The 20818-nt window shown below is 40.0% G+C and overlaps 1 protein-coding gene across 5 annotated transcripts in view; it reads left to right on the top strand.

Moving 5' to 3' along the window:
• GALNT1 (polypeptide N-acetylgalactosaminyltransferase 1) overlaps positions 1-20818 on the top strand; it is a 136315-nt gene that overhangs the window by 89311 nt on the left and 26186 nt on the right. For all 5 annotated transcript variants that reach the window (XM_082853663.1, XM_082853662.1, XM_082853666.1 and 2 more), the window contains 2 exons: positions 12189-12355; positions 17984-18191. In XM_082853663.1, coding sequence (XP_082709789.1) covers positions 12189-12355; positions 17984-18191 — 375 coding nt within the window. The remainder of the gene's footprint in view (positions 1-12188; positions 12356-17983; positions 18192-20818) is intronic.

The following is a 20818-nucleotide window of genomic DNA, read 5'->3' as shown; positions in this document are numbered from 1 at the left end:
TGCCTTGTAGGGTCTCCAGGGGCACATTTCTGAAGGCAGCTGGAGGAAAGAATAATATTGTTCCAGTGTCAAGAAGAGTTAAATAGAATTAACAAAGAGTTCTCTTTGTAATGTGTAATCTTAGGGAAAGAGATTAATACAAATTCAAAGAACCTAATTTGTCAATTCCATCCTATATAACTAGTCTCAGGTGCTTAAAAGTAATAATACCACTTATTGAGTGTTTATTATGTACCCAGGACTATACACATTATCCTATTTAAACAGTTGAGCAAAATGGTAGTAGTATACCCAGTTTACAGATTGGTAAACTCAGTTTAGGGAGATTAAATAATTTATGCAAAAGTATGATCAAGAAGTGACTCAAGTGAAATGTGTCAATGATAAAACATGTAATCTTAGTCACTGTGCTTGGCCATCACTTTTATGGTTAGATCTTCATTGATCTTGCCTGAATGAGAGTACATGGAGGAGAAATTATGTAACATTGCCAAACACTGCCAGACTGTTTTAACTTGTCGTTGATAAATGGTAGTGTCAGGTAAATTTGGTGGGTGACAAAGAATACTCTGAAAATCATACTCAAAGGGACGTGGAGATGAGGAATAGGTTATTTGTGCATATTCACCTTGATTTGGAATCAAGCTACTTCATTTCTGTAAGCCTCAGTTTTCCCATCTTTAAAATTGGGAGAATAATACCTCTGTCTTAGGGTTGTTGTAAGGATAAAGTGGGATAACGCATATAAAACTCCTAATGCCATTTCACTCCCTAAGAGGTTTAGGATAAGTACAGTGGGACTTTAACTGTTGAAAAATCATAGAAATAATAATTATCAAGGGAATGCTGTTGTGCTGTATTCCTGAATTTTTAGGTATTTGTGTGGATTGATTCTCTGGTAAGCCTAGTCTGCTGAGTTGAACACTATCCTAAGCAATTTTATTAATGTCTTTATTTCCTGAAACACTGCTGAGTCACTCAAGCAGGCACTCGAGCTAACTCTCAGACCACATAGTGAATTTCATGCATTAGAATTTATTCAGTAATCCTTTCACTCGCTTATAAAATGAGTACTCATTATGCAGGACATCTTTTAATTAGTATCGTATATAGGGACATAAATGAAACCACTCGTGTTTTCACTCATTGTTTAAAAATTATAAAAATGGGATTTTCAATCTACTCTAGTATATAACTCACTCCCATTAATAGCATCAGCCCACTATAGAAGCGATGGTGTAGTCTGAAACACGTGCCATCTCCCCTCATCCTTTCTCAGTCTGTGCTCTCTGCCAAAACAAAGGAGTAAACTAAGAGAAAGACATGCTGTATAGAAGAGAGGAAATCCAGTGTGCAGAGAGAAAACAGAATCCTGGGCAGGGCTGGGGGGCAGACGGCAAAGGGAGAGCCTCAGATGACAGTGGTGCGGGCATGGAGGGAGGCAGCCCAGAAAACCTCAGGAGAGATTGCTTTAAGAAGATTCCTATACTATATTGATAGTTGGTGCTTCTGAACATCTTAAGAGACTTTTAGACAGTTTGTAGAGAGTGTGGGTTTGAATTAGTGACAAGTACATAGAAAACTAAGGAAGAGTGGGGGGATAATCGATGGTAAAGTGGAGGAGAATGTTGTGCAGAAAGAGGAAAATTATTAATAATATATGACTCAGCTATGAATAGCATTTTTTAAATTATTATTTATTTATTTTTGGCTGTGTTGGGTCTTCGTTGCTGTGCGCGGGCTTTCTCTAGTTGCAGTGAGCGGGGGCTACTCTTCATTGCGGTGTGCAGGCTTCTCATTGCAGTGGCTTCTCTTGTTGCAGAGCACGGGCTCTAGACGCGCAGGCTTCAGTAGTTGTGGCACACAGGCTCAGTAGTTGTGGCTCTCGGGCTCTAGAGCGCAGGCTCAGTAGTTGTGGCGCACGGGCTTAGTTGCTACATGGCATGTGGGATCTTCCCGGACCCGTGCTCGAACCCGTGTCCCCCTGCATTGGCAGGAGGATTCTTAACCACTGCGCCACCAGGGAAGCCCTATGAATAACATTTTACATAGCTCTAATATACATTCAGGAGTGATGTATCCAAATTTATAATATAATTTTGGGAGACTGAGAGACTAGCAAGTGTATGTGTTGGGGGAGATAGGAGTGAGATAAATCCTCATATTCTGTAGTAAGAAGTCAATACATAATATCTACAACTAGGGAAAAATGAAGTAAAAATGCAGATATAGTACTTAGAATTATGTCTGCTCTATGAGAAGGGAGAAGTGGCAAAGAGGTGAGGGAACAGCCTTTTTTAAAAATAGATCTTTATTGGAGTAGAATTGCTTCACAATACTGTGTTAGTTTCTGTTGTACAGCCTTTTTAAACAAGCTTTTGACAGCTTATTTTTTAAGCATGTACATGTCCTTTGATCAAAATAAAACCTAAATAAAGATGCTCAGCTAATTCTGATCTCTGCAGACATCCCACCTCCCAGAGACTCATTACTCCAATCTAGTGCTTCTCAAACTCAAACTTGCTAGGGTAGGAGAGGAGGGAGAAAGGAAAATAAGGCTGGGAATGTGGATGTGGAATTAAATCTGTCTCTGACCTTTGGTCACCCCTTACTAGTTTCCCAGACCAGAAGGAGAGAGCTTATCTTGGGACTCCTTCTTTGTGCTTCTAGTGCATGCTTCCAGTTGTGGAACTGCCTTTGAGTGCAGCCTGACTAATGCCAGAGGGGGAAAAATGGAAAACTCACCACTGGTTAGATGGAACTTCAAATTCTAGTCTCCTTCACCAGTTGACCTGCTACCATTTACATTTCAGTGTCCCCTCAGACAGCTGCTCCATGTATTCTGTCCAGGAGTTATGGTACCACCCACTGGGAGTAACAGAGTGGAGTGCACTTACTCCATCTTTCCTGGAGCCAGAAAATGCACCCATTTAAAGTGAATAATTCAGTGATTTTGAGTAGATTCTCAGAGTTATGCAAGTATCACCACTTGTAGAAAATTTCCATCACCCCAAAAAGGTCTGTGGTGTGCATTTGTAGTCACTCTCCATTCCCACTCTCAGCCCTAGGATTAAGTTATCACCAATGTACTCTGTGTATATAGATTTGCCTTATCTGGATATTTCATATAAGTGGAATCATATAATATGAAGTCTTTTGTGTCTGGGTTCTTTGACGGAGGATAATGTTTCTGAGATACTCCCGTGTTGTAGCATGTATCCTTTGTTCCTTTTTATTGCCCAGTGTTATTCAGCTGTATGGATAAAACACATTTATTTCTCCTGTCACCAGTTGATGAACATTTGAATTATTCCCCTTTTCTGGCTATTATGAATAATGTTTCTAAGAACATTTGTGTTACAGGTGTTTGTGTGGATATATAGTTTTGTTTTTCTTGGGCAAATTCCTGATTGCTGGGTCATATGATAACTTTAACTATTTAAGAAATTGCCAAACGATTTTCCAGAGTGGCTGCACCATTTACATTCCCACCAGCAATGTATGAGGGTTCTAGTTTCTCCACATCCTCACCAACACTTCTTTTTGACTGTCTTTTTTTACTATAGCCATTCTACTAGGTATGAACTGCTGTTTCATTGTGATTTTAATTTGTGTTTCTCTAATGATTAATGATATTGGGGATCTTTTCATGTACTTATCAGCCATTCTTATATCTTTGATGAAATGTTTCTTCAAATATGTTGCCCATTTTAAATTGGATTATTTTTCCTCCTGTTACTGACTTGTAAGAGTTCTTTATGTATTCTGGATACAAATCATTTATCAGACATATGATCTCCAAATATTTTCTCAGTTTGTGGCTTGTGCTTTACATTTCCTTAATGGTAACTTTAGGCACAGAATGTGCTTAATGGCACACAAAAAGTTAATTTTAATGAAGTCATATTTATCAGTTGTTTCTTTTACGGGTTATGCTTCTAATGTTATCACACTTCATGGTACAAGACTGGAATCTTACCCCTGAGATCAGAAATAAGGAAAGGATGTCTACTTTCCACTTCTGTTTAAAATTGTACCAGTCCAAAACTTGTACCTGTGCTATGGGTACAGAAGGAGAGCCCGAGAAGAAGCCCTCTCTGGGCTGGGATACAAGAAGAGGGTCTCTTAAGGGTTAGAGAGTGGAGTAAAACCCTTATTTCTCCCCTAACCCATCTCTTTAAAAAAATTTTTTTTACCTGCCCCACAATCTCAGCCCCTAGGCAGTATTGCCAGGCAGCACAGCCATGAGCAGTGGCCAGGGAAGCAACTAAACATCTGAGGGGAATTGTCTCTGACTAGAACAACTCTGGTGTCCGGAGCATGGGTAGAATTCCCATTGCTTTTCTTTTTCTGTCTCCGACAGCGTGACCTGGAACACAGGACAGTCTTGGGAAGTATGCAGCAGAGGGAGGAAACTAAAGCCTCTGCTTTCTAACTATGTTGGAAGACTCAACATAAAAGATGTCAGTTCTCCCCAATAGATGTTTGGTGAAATTCCATTCACAATCCCAGCAAGGGATTTAAGTTTTTATTTGAAAAGGCAAGGGAAATAGATAAAATAGTTTTGAAAAAGATGAATAAAGTTGGAGTAAATACAGTACCCAATTTAAAGACTTTCTATAAAGCTGCAGTAATCAAGACAGTGTGGTGTTGGCAGAAAGATAGATATGTAGATTAGTGGAACAGGACAGAAAACTCAGAAATAGACCCATATAAATACGGCTATTTTTTTTAATTGAAGTATAGTTGATTTACAATGTTGTGTTAGTTTCAGTTGTACAGCAAAGTGATTCACTTTTATGTATTCATATTGTCTTCCATTATGGTTTATTATAAGACACTGAATATAGTTCCCTGTGCTATACAGTAGGACCTTGTTACCTGTTTTTTGTATAGTAGTTTGTATCTGCTAATCCCAAACTCCTAATAATACCCCTCTCCCAGGCCCTTTCCCCTTTGGTAACCATAAGTTTGTTTTCTATGTCTGTGAGTCTGTTTTTGTTTTGTAAATAAGTTCATTTGTATCATATTTTAGATTCCACATATAAGTGATACCATGTAGTATTTGTCTTTCTGACTTATTTCACTTAGTATGATAATCTCTAGTTCCATTCATGTTGGTGCATATGGCATTATTTCATTCTTTTTTTCATGGCTGAATAATATTCCATTATATACACATATACACACACAAATACATATATATGTATGTATTTATATATATACCACATCTTCTTTATCCATTCAGCTGTCAGTGGACATTTAGGTTGCTTCCATATCTTGGCTATTGTAAATAGTGCTGCTGTGAACATTGGGGTGCACGTATCTTTCTGAATTAGAGTTTTCTCCAGATATATGCCCAGGAGTGGGATTAGGCTGTTTGATTTTTGACAAAGGTAAAAAGCCATTCAATAGAGAAAAGATTTTCTCTTCAACAAATGGTGTTGGAACAGTTAGAAATTCATATGCAAAAACATGATTCTCAACCTGAATCTCATGTATTATATGAAAATTAACTCAAATTTGATCATAGATCTAAATCTAAAACCTAAAATATTATAATTTTTAGGGCCAATATTCAGGACCTTACATTAGGCAGAGAGTATTTAGACATGACATCAAAAGCATGATTTCATCAAGGAAAAAAATTGGACTTCATTAAATTTTAAAGTTTTCACTCTGTTAAAAACACTGTTAAGAGAATCAAATGACAAGCAACAGACTGGGAGGAAATATTTATAAACTGGATATCCAACAAAGGGCTTGTGTCTGGAATACACAAAGGACTCTCAAACATCAACCCTTACTCCAATGAAGATGTTAAAAAATAAAAACAATTTTTTTTAATTAAAACATTCAGGGGCTTCCCTGGTGGCGCAGTGGTGAGAATCTGCCTGCTAATGCAGGGGACACGGGTTCGAGCCCTGGTCTGGGAGGATCCCACCTGCCACGGAGCAGCTGAGCCCATGAGCCACAACTACTGAACCTGCGCATCTGGAGCCTGTGCTCTGCAACAAGAGAGGCCGCGATAGTGAGAGGCCCGCGCACCACGATGAAGAGTGGCCCCCGCTTCCCACAACTAGAGAAAGCCCTCGCACAGAAACTAAGACCCAACACAGCAAAAATTAATTAATTAATAAACTCCTACCTCCAACATCTTCTTTAAAAAAAAAACAAAAAATTCAACCCAATTAAAAAAAAATTGAATGCAATAAAAAAGTTGTCAGAAGATTTGACACTTCACCCAAGATGCTGTATGAATAGCAAATGAGCACATGAAAAGACACCAACCATTGGAGAAATGCCAGTTAAAACCATAATTAGATACTGCTCTATACCTATTTAAATGGCTAAAATAAAAAATACCGCCAGCATCAAGTACTGACAAAGATGCAGAACAATTGGAACTCTCATATATTTCTGGTGGGAATGCAAAAATAATACAGTCTCTCTGGAAAAGTTTGGCAGTTTAAAAGTTACACTTACATTGTTACACTTACCATGTAACCCAGCTAGCCCATTACTGAATATTTACTCTAGAGAAATGAGAACATGTTCACACGAAAAGTTTTTTTTTTATTGGAGTATAATTGCTTTACAGTGTTGTGTTAATTTCTGCTGCATAGCGAAGTGAATCAGCCATACGCATACACACATCCCCTCCCTCTTGGACTTCCCTCCCCCCATCCCAACATCCCACCCAGCTAGGCCATCACATAGCACTGAGCTGAGCTCCCTGTGCTATACAGCAGGTTCCTACTAGCTATCTATTTTGCACATACTAGTGTATTTATGTCAAACCTAATCTCAACACAAAAGACCCCGAATAGCCAAAGCAATCTTGAGAAAGAAAAACGGAGCTGGAAGAATCAGGTTCTCTGACTTCAGACTATACTACAAAGCTACAGTAATCAATACAGTATGGTGCTGGCACAAAAACAGAAATATAGATCAGTGGAACAGGATAGAGAGCCCAGAGATAAACCCACACACCTATGGTCACCTAATCTATGACAAAGGAGGCAAGAATATACAATGGAGAAAAGACAGCCTCTTCAATAAATGGTGCTGGGAAAACTGGACAGCTACATGTAAAAGAGTGAAATTAGAACACTCCCTAATGCCATACACAAAAATAAACTCAAAATGGATTAAAGACCTAAATGTAAGACCGGACACTATAAAGTTAGAGGCGAACATAGGAAAAACACTCTTTGACATAAATCACAGCAAGATATTTTTTGACCCACCTCCTAGAGTAATGAAAATAAAAGCACATGAAAATTTGTACATGAATATTTATAGCAACCCTATTCATAATGGCCAAAAAAACTGGAAAGAACAGGTGAATGAAGAAACAAACTAATATATCAGAATGGAGCACTATTCAGCAATAAAAAATAACAAACTTCTGGTACAACAACTTAAAGGAATCTCAGAGATATTGTCCTGGGTGAAAGAAAGATTATACACCTCATTCATGACATTTATGAAAACACAAAACTATAGTAATGGAGAACAGATGTTGGTTGCTGGGGGTGTTAGGTGTAGGGGGAGGGTGTGAGTATAAAAGGATAGCACAAAGGAGTTCTTTGGGGAGATGGAACTGTTCTGTTTTCTGATTTTGGTGATAGTTTTATGAATCTATACACATGCTAAAACTCATAGAACTTTTCACCACCACCCCAAAAAAAGGTCATTAAAAAAATGACATAATACCAACTGTTGGTGAGTATGTGGAGCAACTGGAACTCTAACAGACTGATGGTGAGAGTGAAAATTATTACACTCTCTTTGGAAACCTGTTTCACAGTATTTACTAAAGCTGAGCTTATATATCCTTTATTGCCCAACAGTACAGAAATGTATACATGTCGTCACCAAAAGACATGCACGTGAATATTATCACGGCACTATTCATTATAGCCCAGACTAGAAAGTACTCTAATGTCCATCAATGGTGAATGGAAAAATATGTTATGATTATGTTATGATTATGTATTCATATAATGGAATACTGTGCGGCAGTATAAATAAACTATTGCATACAACAATATGGATGATACATAACCACACTGTTGAATGAAAGAATTCAGACATAAAAGGATGCTCTGTATCGATAGCTCCCAAAGTGTAGTTCTGAGACTTCTGGGGTCCTTGAGGTCCTTTCAAGAAGTCTGCAAGGTCAAAACAGTTTTCATAATATTACTAAGATATTATTTGCCCTTTCTGCTCTTAATCAACTAGTGTGCAGTGGAGTTTGAGAGGCTGTGTGGGTCAGGGTCCAGGTGGGAGTCAGAAATCACACAATAATTTGAACAGAGACGTTTTAATATAAATAATTACTAACTATAATGGAATTAACTATAAGGGAGTATAGATAGTAGTAAAGGAAGGAAAATTATTAAGGAAGGAAAACCTTTGGAAGGGAGACCCCTCCATAAGGCTGGGATTCAGACCTCATTGGAGAAGTTCCTGTAGATGGTAGAGAACTTTGCTAGTTACCCCTGGCCAGACCTGGTTCACAGTACCCTCCAGAGTGGGGACTGGTAAGGCAGGGTAACAAGCATAAAATACACTTCAGAGCGCATTTGGGCAGGAAATCAGAGCCAGAACTGCCAAACAGCAACCACCCCTCCTGGCTTTAGGCAACCAACTCTGGGAAGCCAACTGCTGGGGTACCTGGGAGACTTACTCAGAGTCTGCCTGTGGGGTGCTACTCATGCTTTTGGGTGTCTTCCACACACTCCAGTAGCAGCCACCCTATAGGAAGGAGAAGAAAACAAATGGAGGCATGCTAGAACCAGGAAGGGAGGTTTCTTCCTCCGGCAGTGTCCCTCCAACACCCTCGACTGTCAAAGCTTATGTATGCATCTTGCCAACTGCAAAGGAGATATGCTTATAGGAGCCAGTTACACTATCGCAGAGCAGGCAGTGAAGGATATATTTGGAGATAAGAGGCAATAAATTCTTAGTGGGTTACTATATGAAAGTGATAAATCATCTCTTTGATAGCTACTGTAATATGTGTTTGTGGATTCTTCATTTTAAAATTTTGTTTTAATTTATAATGTAAATATTAATAGCTATAACCCATAGACAGAAGAACTTTGGGATCCTCAATGTTTAAATGTGTAAAGGGGTTTTGAGTCAAAAAGTTTGAGAACCACTGCTCTATATTATTTCTTTTAAATAAGCATTTAAAGAAAGAGGTAAAAATCATCTGTAGTGTTAAGAGGTCCAGAGGAGTGGTTACCTTGGGAAGGGGCAGAAAGGAAGCCTCTGGGGTGTTGGTAATGGTCTGTTTCTTTATCTGGGTGCTGACTCCTTGATGCAGTCACTTTGTGGAAACACATTCACCTGTATAGTTATGGTTGTCAACTTGTTTGAATGTATATTATATTTCAGTAAAAAGTTAAGACTCTTCTTTTTCCTCTCTTCCTAACCCACATCCTGTTGTTAAATCTGTGTGTGGTGTTTTTGCTTTGTTTTGTTTGCTTTTAAAGTAGCACAACCTTACACTGGCTAATTTTCATCCCTGAGGATGAAAGACTCAGTTGGGACAGGGTGGAAGAAAACTGCTTCATAGTACTGCCTGTGCTTATCCTCAGCTCTGTGCTCCCTACCCCCAAAGGGATCCCTCACCTCCAGCCCCACAAGGACAGGTGGTCCCTCCCTGGGAGAAGCTTAGCTAGAATGCTGAAAGCATCTCTGGTCTTCTCGAGTGCTTTATGGCTTTCTCAGGTAGAGGGGAGTATGTGTGTGTTTACCTGTTTGAGAGCAGTTATGAAGATTTTCCCATATTTTCTCTATATTTTCTGTTTTGCATTGAGAGAATATTTATGAATTTCTATGTTCTCTGAATGATTAAATTCAATTGTTTGATTTAGGAAATTGTTTTCCTTTTTGTCATCTGTTCTTCTGGGTCCCAATAATTTGCTTTGCTTTCTGATTCTTCCATCCTGCTGTGAATGATTTCCATTTTAGTCTTCTTTATTTCCAGTGTTCCTATAGCCTTGCTTCCTTTCCATACAACTTCAGAATTTAATGCTTTAATGTCATCCTAGTAATAAATCTGACTTATCACTCCTCTTCTGCAGACCCTGCCATCTCAGGAGTTTTCCGTCATCTTCCTGTCTGCTCCCTAGCCATGCACATGGCTAGCAGTACTGTTGGTACATGGCGAATTTGCCTAATCATCTCTGTGTCTCACTTGATTTTGTTCTTTTTGTTGTTTCAGTAAGCTAGCAGCTTTACAGTCACCATGACTGTTTTGTTTCCCAATTCTCCTATAATAATAAGTAGGATTAATTTGTGAAAAAGGATTACATATGACTTAATATGATTCAGTTAAATAATATTAGAAAGTCTTTTTCTGAATGCCCCTTACCCGTACACAAGCTATTCCTGACTTCACAGTCCTGCTCCAGTAGTCTGTGGGTCAGGTATACAGCATGCACCTTCCCATGAAAACATGAGTGTCTTGGCTTGCTCACCTACAAGGTACCTGAAGCATAGTACTAATGAGATATCTATAATGTGGCCGCCATTTGTAACAGTTTTGATAAATACTGTCCAAAAGTAAGACTATTTGATGTAATGCTATTATATCAATACTATCTGAAAATAATAATAATAAATAAAATGGTACTATTTTCAGATAGTATTATTTGGAATGCCAAGAACCTTCCCACAGTTTTCCTTCCCGTAGCCTAGGCAGCTAGTCTTTTGGACTTCACATCTAGCCCAGACCTGGAGGGAGGGGACTGTAGAGAGGGTGGCAGGCTGTGTGGATCTTGGTGTGGACACAGGGTGAGCGGGGAGTGGACTGTGACGTGGACGTGGGGCTGTGGTCTCAGGCGCCGGTGGATAGACAGGTTACTGGCGAGAGGAGAGGGAGACGTGCTGTGAAAGGGAGTCTTGGGAACGGTGAAGAGGTGTGGGAGGGGCTGAAATGGGATTTAATGAAGAAAGACAATGGAAGCTGTTTGTTTCCCCTTTTCTCCTGGGAGGGAGGAGGGACCAGTGCTGATGGGGCTCCGTAGTGAAGTCTCCTTCGTTTCTCCTTCTTTCAACCCCTTTATTTTACCTTGCCATCTTTTTCCTCTTCTGTTTTCCTTTTCTTCCAGCTGCCAATCAGCAGCCCTAGGGTGCCACGTTTAGTAAGTAGGGTTATAGTGGCAGCTTCAGAAGAGGGCTTTTGTTGGTATTTTTTCTCAATTCTTCCCCCTTCTCTCCTTCCTCCACTCCCACTGACAGGTAATAATAGAGAGATTGGAGAGACCACACAAGGTTTGAGGAGTTTACGAGAGCAAGAAAAAAAGGTGGATATAGAGGCTGGGACAACTCTTAAAATTTGGCGGTCCCTAAGAAAGAGTAATACATGCAGTCTTTAGGAGAGGTTTTGTCCTAAAACAGATGCCTTGACGTCTGGTTACTTAGTTCTGTTGTTGCCCTCAGTTAGTCTGTTTCTAGCGGTTTCATCTAGCTAACAAGATTGAAAGAAGAGACCATGTAGAATTAGTATATTGATTCTGTGTGCAGATATTTTGGGTGTGTTTGGTCTTTCTGATGGTTACATTTCTAAAGATAGTCTCTACTAAACAAGATGCATGTGGAAATTTCATTGTGGAGGGGGCAGCATCAAGACTGTGGAGCTCCCAGTCAGACCCTGCTGCTCCCTCCCTTGGTCCATCCTCTGCTTCTCATCTGTGAAATGTGGCTTCACATACCCCACAGAACTATTAGGAAGTTTCAGTGACCAGTACATAATAGATACTCAGTAAATTTTAGTTTACTTCCTTTGTGGAAGGTAATCCTTTGCTTAGATTATTAAACTGTTAGACTGTAGTGGTTCTGATTTTTTGTCTAATGGGATTCTTGAGATATGTTCACTTTGGGATTAATATAGCCTTAGTACATTACCCATTAAAACGAATCAGCAGAAAACATGTCAGGAAAGAGGTGTCTGATTTTAAGAATATAATTAACATCTTTAAAAATAGTTTTAATCTAACCATATAACTTTAAGTAGGTACTATTTTATTAAACATGCAACATTAACCAAAACTTAAATAAATGAAGTACTGAGAGTTGCACCACTAGAGCCACCTGTCTTATTCTTCTGTTACCCCTTACTTGATTATGCTATTGTAACAGTTTTACAAAGGCATTTGCTTTGTCTCTAGGTGTAAAACAAAGGTGTATCCAGATAATCTTCCTACAACAAGTGTGGTGATTGTTTTCCATAATGAGGCTTGGAGCACACTTCTGCGAACTGTCCATAGTGTCATTAATCGCTCACCAAGACACATGCTAGAAGAAATTGTTCTAGTAGATGATGCCAGTGAAAGAGGTAAATTTTACATTTTAATGCCAATAATATGCTACACCTTTTGTCATTATGGTTAAAAAACTAGTTGCTATCATTTTAACCTAATAATTTTATACAAACTTCTAATTTATCCTAAAAGTTATTTATAACGTTTGGACTCATTTCACATATGCAAAAAATTTACACCCTTGTGAAACTTAAAATATTACTTTAATTAGCATTTAGTTTGTGTCACATCTTAATCTTGTTTTAAAAAGAAATCTATAAAAATTTATGCAGAACAGTGAAAAAAAAAACGTAATTTTGTCAGGATTTTCTCTGTGGGAAGCTGCAGCCCTGAGTCAGTGGAGAAAGATTGGCTCTGACTGAGAGCCATGAATAGAGAGATTTAGTTCCATGTACAGTGGGAAGCATCCCTGACAGCAAAACAGAGCCTGAGCTGGCTGAGCCTTAGCTCTCCAGATTCTTCTTAGGTTTTCCGTTTCCTCTATTCCTAAGTTCAGGAATAATCTATAGCTAGGTACATAAAGGGTGACGAAGGAACTTATGAAAAAGTGGTATATAATATGTTTCTGATCTCATGATGAATCTCTACAGTGGCTCTTGCCCAGACATTCTTCCAAGAATCTCAGAATTTTTCACAGGCTTTTTTTTCACAGCACAGCTGTTCAGCATCATTGGTGTCATGTGTTTCCCCCAATATTCCTAGACTCACATGAGAAAAATTTGGAGGGAACTACGGAAAACGGCTCTTTCTTCCTTGCTTAGGCAGCCTTAAACTTCATGACCCATCTTTTCAACCTTTTTTGTTATTATCTTCAACTTTCTCACCTATCTCTCATTGCATCTGCTAAAATAGTTTAGTCAAGTATTATACCTTCTCCTCCCTGTGCCCACACTAAATATATACGTTTAACCGTGATGAATTTAATCATTTCCTATCTTAATTATTGGGAATAATTTACTCATTGATAACAATTTAAATCTTCTTACTTTGCCAGGTTGTAGAGGTACAAATGAAGAATAAGATACAGCCCTGCTGTTTCAAGGGCCTTGTAGCTTACTTCCTTAGTCTAATCAAGGAGATAGTTTATAATTACATAAAACATTTAATAATAATATATAATGTAATTAATGTCAAAATGAATGAGAGCTGTTATAAATTAAGAATACCACACTTAAATAATTACTGTTGACAGAAGCATAAACCCCACGTGGATAATTGTTAGCTAGGAGTTAATTAATCCCTCTTTAAGAAAATTAGCTGAAGTTAATTTTAGCAGTGATTCATACAGACATCTATCCTGCAAGTGACTTTTACTTATATGTTGATATTTGTTAAATGTTCCTCAAGAAGAGATATTTTTCCTCAGATGAAATGATTTATTTTTCCAGTCCCCCCTTTGTTTTCTCCATTATTTTGTTGAGTGCCTGAGAAGGCTGTGAAATAGTAAGTTTTTGTAGGATGTGGCCTAACCAGCAAGACTTAACATGTCTGCAGCCTGAAGTGACAAAGATAGTCACGTATCCCGGTTCTCTTTTACCTCCCTCATGTAGGCCCTTCTGAATCACCCCAGCCTTTGTAAACCTGTAATTGGAAACGTGTGGGCAGGTGTCTGCCTCGCTGCCCCGTCGGGCTTAGTCACTAAGCAGGACCCTGAGCGTCACCCCACAGCCCTGATCAGGGACCTGGCTCTTCTGTATCTTCCTGCCTGGAAAGTCTCAAGCATCTGGGTCACCACTTCTGATATTTGGGAACCCCTGGGCATTGTGTTTTTGTGGTTATAACTGCAGTCTTGCTATCCAGATTGAGAATTATCTAATCTAACTTTCTTGTTTAGGTGGTAACTTTGGGCCCAGGAACCAGAGCCAGCTCTCTTAAGTCCGCTCTTTCCTATTCATGAGGCACAGCCATGGCACCGTCATTTCTCACCTGGCCGATGAAATAGACTAATTAGTCTCCCCACAAACACTCTCACCCCATCCTGTCTGTTCATGCTGCATACAGAGGGAGGTTTTAAATGTGCAGACCTGACCGTGTCACTTCCCTGATTAAAACCTTTCCTCTAAACAGGGACCTACTGTATAGCACAGGGGACTATAGTCAGTATCCTGTAATAACCTATAATGGAAAAGAATCTGAAAAAAACATGTATGTATATATAACTGAATCACGTTGCTGTACACCTGAAACATTGTAAATCAACTATACTTCAATTAAAAGAAAAAGAAGCCTTCCTTCTAAGGCCTGCAGGACCTGGCCTCTGCCTGCATCTCCAGTCATATCTCAGATCATTCCCTGCCCACCCCAGCTGCTAGTTCTGCTCGTATGTTTCCTCAGAATCAAGTTGCACTTAGGCTTTCCTGACCTCCTGCGACTGGGTCATGTCCCTCTGAGCACCTCTCAGAACACTCTATACTCCCACAGCTCTCCCCAGAGATTAACCTGTTTACTTGTCTATTTAATGACTGTCTCCCCCAACCCTGCCCCCCAGACAGGCACTGTGACTCCATCAGGACTATTTGCTCACCATTATCTCCTCGGTGTCCACAGTGCCTATCGCCCAGTAGACAGTCCAGAATATATTCAGTGAATGAAGGAAAGAATAATCTACCAGTCAGTTGATCCTTATTTCTACTCCTTGTCTGCACAGACTTCCTAACTAGGTTGTGTAGTGTGCATAGTCTGCTCATGGCCTCCGGGTATTGGATTTCACGGTGAACCTGCTGAGTTGTCAGTAGCTCCATTTATTAAGTATGAAGTAGGTGCTATAATTATCCCTATTTTATTGATTGAGCAAAATGAGACTTCCCATAAACCTAGGGTTTAACCTCTTAACTGCTATGTAGTCATGTCTGTCATAACTTTACTGTTAAGGGGTCTGTAATGAAGATGGAGTCTGGATGAATCCCTAGTTCATGTTCAAAGTTCTGCAGTTGTCATCTCAGAAGGTTACGTTAAGATTTAGAGTTGATATAGTGTTCTGAATCTGAGATGACTATTGTTTTTTTCATTTTACACAAAAGGAAACAGAGGTTCTTATTTAAGTAGGGATTAGGAGTCAGATTTATTACACTCTAAATTTTTTGCTCTTTAGAATTCTGGCTAAGATTTCTCAGATGTTGCTAGGAGCAGTGAAATTTTCCCTGACATTCACTCTCTGACAGCCTCCCAACTCCCTGATGCAGAGATGCCTAGGGATCCATTTATAGACTAATAGCTGTAAAGATACTCTAATAAGATTCTCTCTTATTTTTAGATGACATAGTACCTTCTAATCATAATCACTTAACACCCCCCCATGGCTTCATTTTTATAAAATGAGGTTTGAATAAATAGTTCCTAATCCCCCACCTAGCCCTGAGTCCATAATTCTGTATCAGGTGTTAGGAAGATACCTATTTCTTAGCCATATTGCCTGAAAGCCACAAAGACATCAAACAAAGATGCCAAGAAAATTTGTTGAATAGCAACTTTTTTCAACTACCAGACCAGAGAATCATGCATTTTTCATTTTAGTTATAGACAGGACAGAATATTATAACTTTCAAAGATACAGAATTCAGGGGGCTTCCCTGGTGGCGCAGTGGTTGAGAGTCTGCCTGCCGATGCAGGGGACACGGGTTCGTGCCCCGGTCCAGGAAGATCCCACATGCCGCGGAGCGGCTGGGCCCGTGAGCCATGGCCGCTGGGCCTGCGTGTCCGGAGTTTGTGCTCCACAACAGGAGAGGCCACAACAGTGAGAGGCCCGCGTACCGCAAAAACAAAACAAACAAAAAAAAAAACAAACAAAGATACAGAATTCAGGGATTAGATTGCTTTGATTCTTAATAAGCACTTTAAACTGTCTAATATTTTGGGGAAGACTTACTGGGCAACCCAGTGTGACACAGCCGAATTTGACTGGTCTAAGGTACTAGAATATATCTCACACCTTACCACATGAGATTCTGTCAAACTCTGGACATATAGAAATTTACATTTGGATCAGGTTGGGTGAATCCACAGTCCTGAATTGTTCTCTCGGTAGTTCCCTTCTAGGATTTCTTGCTGCGGGTGAAAAGAGGGGCTTTGAAGTCAGGCAGACCTGGTTTGAATCTTGGATCTACCTCTTAATAAGCTGTGTCATCTTGATCAGTTCATTTAATATTCTGAGCCTTAGAGTTTCATATCTAAAATATGTTTAATGACATCTCATAGGGTTGTTATGAGGATTAAATGAAATAAAATATGTAAAGAACCTGGCATTGTACTAAATAGGCATAAAGTGGTAAAATGTTGTTTTTCATTGGGGTTGGCACTACCCTCACCATTTTTTTACTCAGAATCAAGTTATATATGTTTCTGACCCTAAGGTTTGGTTCATAAAATCATGGTGATCAGATAGGAGTTCTCCACATATTTTTCAGATTTTCTTTTTAGCCCAGATAGTTTAGGAAGTGTATTAGCAGACATGGAAATGATTGGTGTTCTGGTGTAGTGGGACACAGAGGCCTTTTTTTTCTTTCACAGTTTTCATAGTCCTGATTATTCCATTATTGAATCAGTCAGGTCTTAACCAGTTCCCATGGACCAGAACCATTCCACTACTATTTGTCTTTCCCTCTCCACTATGTAGGGAGCCCTTTGGATTCCCACGTTTAGTATTTAAAGAGCCCCTTAATACTTACACCCTGACCTTCGTTACTGGGGTCCCAGGACAGACCAAGTCATAGGAGTCCTAGTAGCTCCATGTCAAGTTTTTCCTTCACTAGAGAGACTGTCCTTGTACCTGTGGTATGGGGACAAATTGGAAAGACATTTGATCACCATCTGTCACTTCTCTGGCATAAGCACCATGAACTAACCTGATCTGAAAAGTTTCCTGTCTTTGGTTTGAGGAAGTGGAACCTTTTCTGCTTTTTAAAATCAATTATGTACTTTGGAGGCAGGAACTCCTTGCCTTAGGAGCATAACCTCTATCTGATCTCTCTAGGGTAGCTGCTGACTTCATCACCCATTCACTCTCCCTTTCTCTCTTCCTCTTCAATTGCCCTTCCCTCTGGAAACCTTTTTTGCTTAGACCGACCTGTCTGGTAAGGGTTCTGTTTGGTCTTGTAGCTCCAGTCCAGCATTCTCATCTAGCTTGACCTCATTTCCCGCCTCCTGAAAAAGAACTACATAGTCAGAGACTGTGATAAACTATAAGACAATTTGTTTCTGCCTTTGAAGAAACCCCACAATTTTCCGAACTCTTAACAGCTATTGTGTATTGTGTTCTTTCTCTCTATTGAGGTCTGGATTTAATTCTCTTGCACTACCTTCTTTCTGTTCCTGATCCTTAAGCATGATTAGAGAAAAGGAGAATTGAGCCTGACGGAGAGCTGCTTAGAGAAGTGTGGTAACGTGCCTTTGACTGAGCCTGAGCTCAGAGGCTCTCCCCTAATTCCTCGTGTAACAAAGGAGAGGCAGTTCTGGTACATTCTCTCAGGAAATAAAAAGGCTTCCTAAGTGAAACGGGTTTGTGAGTCAGGGAGCGCACTGAAAGTGCTCAGTAGGTATGTGTCGAATGAATATTGCAAACCAAAATTGCCTTCCATCTGGATAATGCCAGCTCGCAGTTTTTTCATGTTATTTTTTAAAATTTGTTTTGTTTTATTAATTTTCAGACTTTTTGAAAAGACCTCTAGAGAGTTATGTGAAAAAATTAAAAGTACCAGTTCACGTAATTCGAATGGAGCAACGGTCTGGATTGATCAGAGCTAGGTTAAGAGGAGCTGCAGTGTCTAAAGGCCAAGTGATCACCTTTTTAGATGCTCACTGTGAATGTACAGTGGGGTGGCTGGAGCCTCTCTTAGCCAGGATCAAACATGACAGGTAATTTTCTGGAGTCTGTAAATTGTTTTCAGTGCGTTTGTCCTAAACTATGGTAAGTTGCAAAATTCCATGTTTTTAAATAAATATAAAAATATTTTCCTTTAAAATACCCATGAAGAGTACTCTAAACCAAATATGAATAAGACCACGTTCTAAAGTCTGGAAGGAATGTTTGCAGACTGTCTTGTTAATGAGGATGGATTAGGAAACATGTTAGGACGTATACTATATGCTCTCTTCACTAAACGGGAGCAGAACAGATAGACATGGATCTCAGGGAAGGTAGGATAAAGCCCTTTACTTGTCCCTGCTCTCTAAGGCTGACACTGGGGCGCGAGCAGGTCATCTCTCTGTCTGCATCCTTACTGGGACTGTATCTCTTAGCCTATAGCACAAGGTAGAAGGGGGTGGGGAGATACACATTGTCTCCTGAAATGCTTGATTGTTTATGGAAAAGGACTGTAATCTTGGATAATACAGGTAGAATATTGGGAGCAGTGCAAGCTCATGGTTGTAGTCTTTCATGATGCACAATTTTCAAAGAATTACCTACTGCTGGGCTTGGCCTTAGCTCCTAGATATGAGGAGACAACCTAACTTCAGTCTGCAAGACCTATGTTAGTTGAATTTCTGCTTGTCATTGAAGTTTGAACCAGAGGCTGTCTGTGTCAACATTAAGGTTTAGATTTCAGCAGGGTAAACTTTTACTAGTCACATAGAGCATAGTGGGAGCCAAAGTCATTGCATCTATTCTGTTTGTAAGCAAATGCTGGACCTACATCTCTGCCCGCCCCCCCACGCCCAGTTTTTTTTTGGCCGCGCCACCCAGCATGTGGGATCTTAGTTCCCTGACCCGGGATCGAACCTATGCCCCCTGCATTAGGAGCGTGGAATCTTAACCACTGGACCGCCAAGGAAGTCCCCATCTCTCCCCTTTCAAAGATGAATTGCCTGGGCAATGAGAAGATACAGTAGCTTTAGGAAGAAGAACACTGCCTGAAGAAGAAATAGGATATTTCTGTAAATTGTTTTCTATATGTAACAGATGACTGATTTAGGAAGTGTTTGCTTGCGTAAAGACAATGTGTAACCATTATGAAGCAGGAGCCTGGACCCATGGAGAGAAAGCAATGTGAGGTGATGACAGAAATATGAAAGGGAAATTGGCTGAAATAACAACCACAACAACTTCCAGTTGGGCTGTGTGGTAGATTAGGTATCCTGAATAATGTTTCCAACTGAAAAAGCTAAGTGCTGGATAAATTCAAAACACATTTTTTTTAAAGATTTATTTTTTATTTATTTATTTCATTTATTTTTGGCTGCGTCGGGTCTTAGTTGCAGCACGCAGGATCTTCATTGAGGCACACAGGATTTTTCATTGCAGCGCATGGGCTTCTCTCTAGTTGTGGCATGCAGGTTTTTCTCTCTGTAGTTGTGGCGCATGGGCTCCAGAGCACGTGTGCCCTGTAGTTTGCGGCACACAGTCTCTCTAGTAGAGGCGCGAGAGCTCAGTATATGTGGCGTGTGAGCTTAGTTGCCCTGCAGCATGTGGGGTCTTAGTTCCCTGACCAGGGTTCAAACCTGTGTCCTCTGCATTGTAAGGTGGATTCTTTACCACTGGACCACCAGGGAAGTCCCCCAAAAACATTTTTAAGTGTATCACCAAGTTGGCAGCAAAGTAAGAAATTCTGCAGATCTCAGAACAAAGTGCAAACAAGTAAAGTAGTCTAGGCACTAAAGCCAGCTTTCACTTGTAGGGTTTCTGCTGAACTTAGGGGACACTGAGCTTCTGCCTTGAAAGACAAACAGATGGGAGGATGGGAGCCAAGGCCTGGGCCCCGCCTACAGTGGGAAGACGAACAGCAAACACCTGTATAAAGCTAGGCTCCTGATGTCTGTACTTCTGTGTGAGAATGAGAAATGAATCCCACCACACCAAAGACAACTTGGCCGTTTCAACCTTGGTATGTGGTGGAGGAGGGGAAATGGATCTCCCCTAAGAATTTGTAAGCAGAACATAGAAAAGGGGTACCAATTCAGCTCTTTTTATGAGACTAGTATAACCTTGATATGAAACCAGAACAGATGTGGAAAATTACTCAAACCCACTCACAAATGCTAATACGAAAATCTCACAGCACCAGCAAACTGAATCCAACTAAGATTTATTAATATCATATCAACATATATATGTATATAAGTAAAGTATATCATATAACATATCAATATATGTAACATATCATCACTACTTGGTTAGTGTAATATTACAAAACCAATTCACATAATATACCCTGCTAACATATTTCTGAAACTGTGATTAAAACCCTGTCATTAGGGCTTCCCTGGTGGCGCAGTGGTTGAGAGTCCGCCTGCCGATGCAGGGGACGCGGGTTCGTGCCCCGGTCCGGGAGGATCCCACATGCCGTGGAACGGCTGGGCCCATGAGCCGTGGCTGCTGAGCCTGCGTGTCCAGAGCCTGTGCTCTGCAACGGGAGAGACCACAACAGTGAGAGGCCCGCGTACTGCAAAAACAAAAACAAAAAAAACCCCTGTCATTAAAACTCTAATCACTTTAGTAGATACAGAAAAAAGTGTTCATTTATGATTAAAATGAACATTGATTT

The sequence above is a fragment of the Leucopleurus acutus genome, assembly GCF_964270905.1.
Source record: "Leucopleurus acutus genome assembly, chromosome: 13".
Lineage (NCBI taxonomy): Eukaryota > Metazoa > Chordata > Mammalia > Artiodactyla > Delphinidae > Leucopleurus > Leucopleurus acutus.
This window is presented reverse-complemented; position numbering and strand designations above follow the sequence as displayed.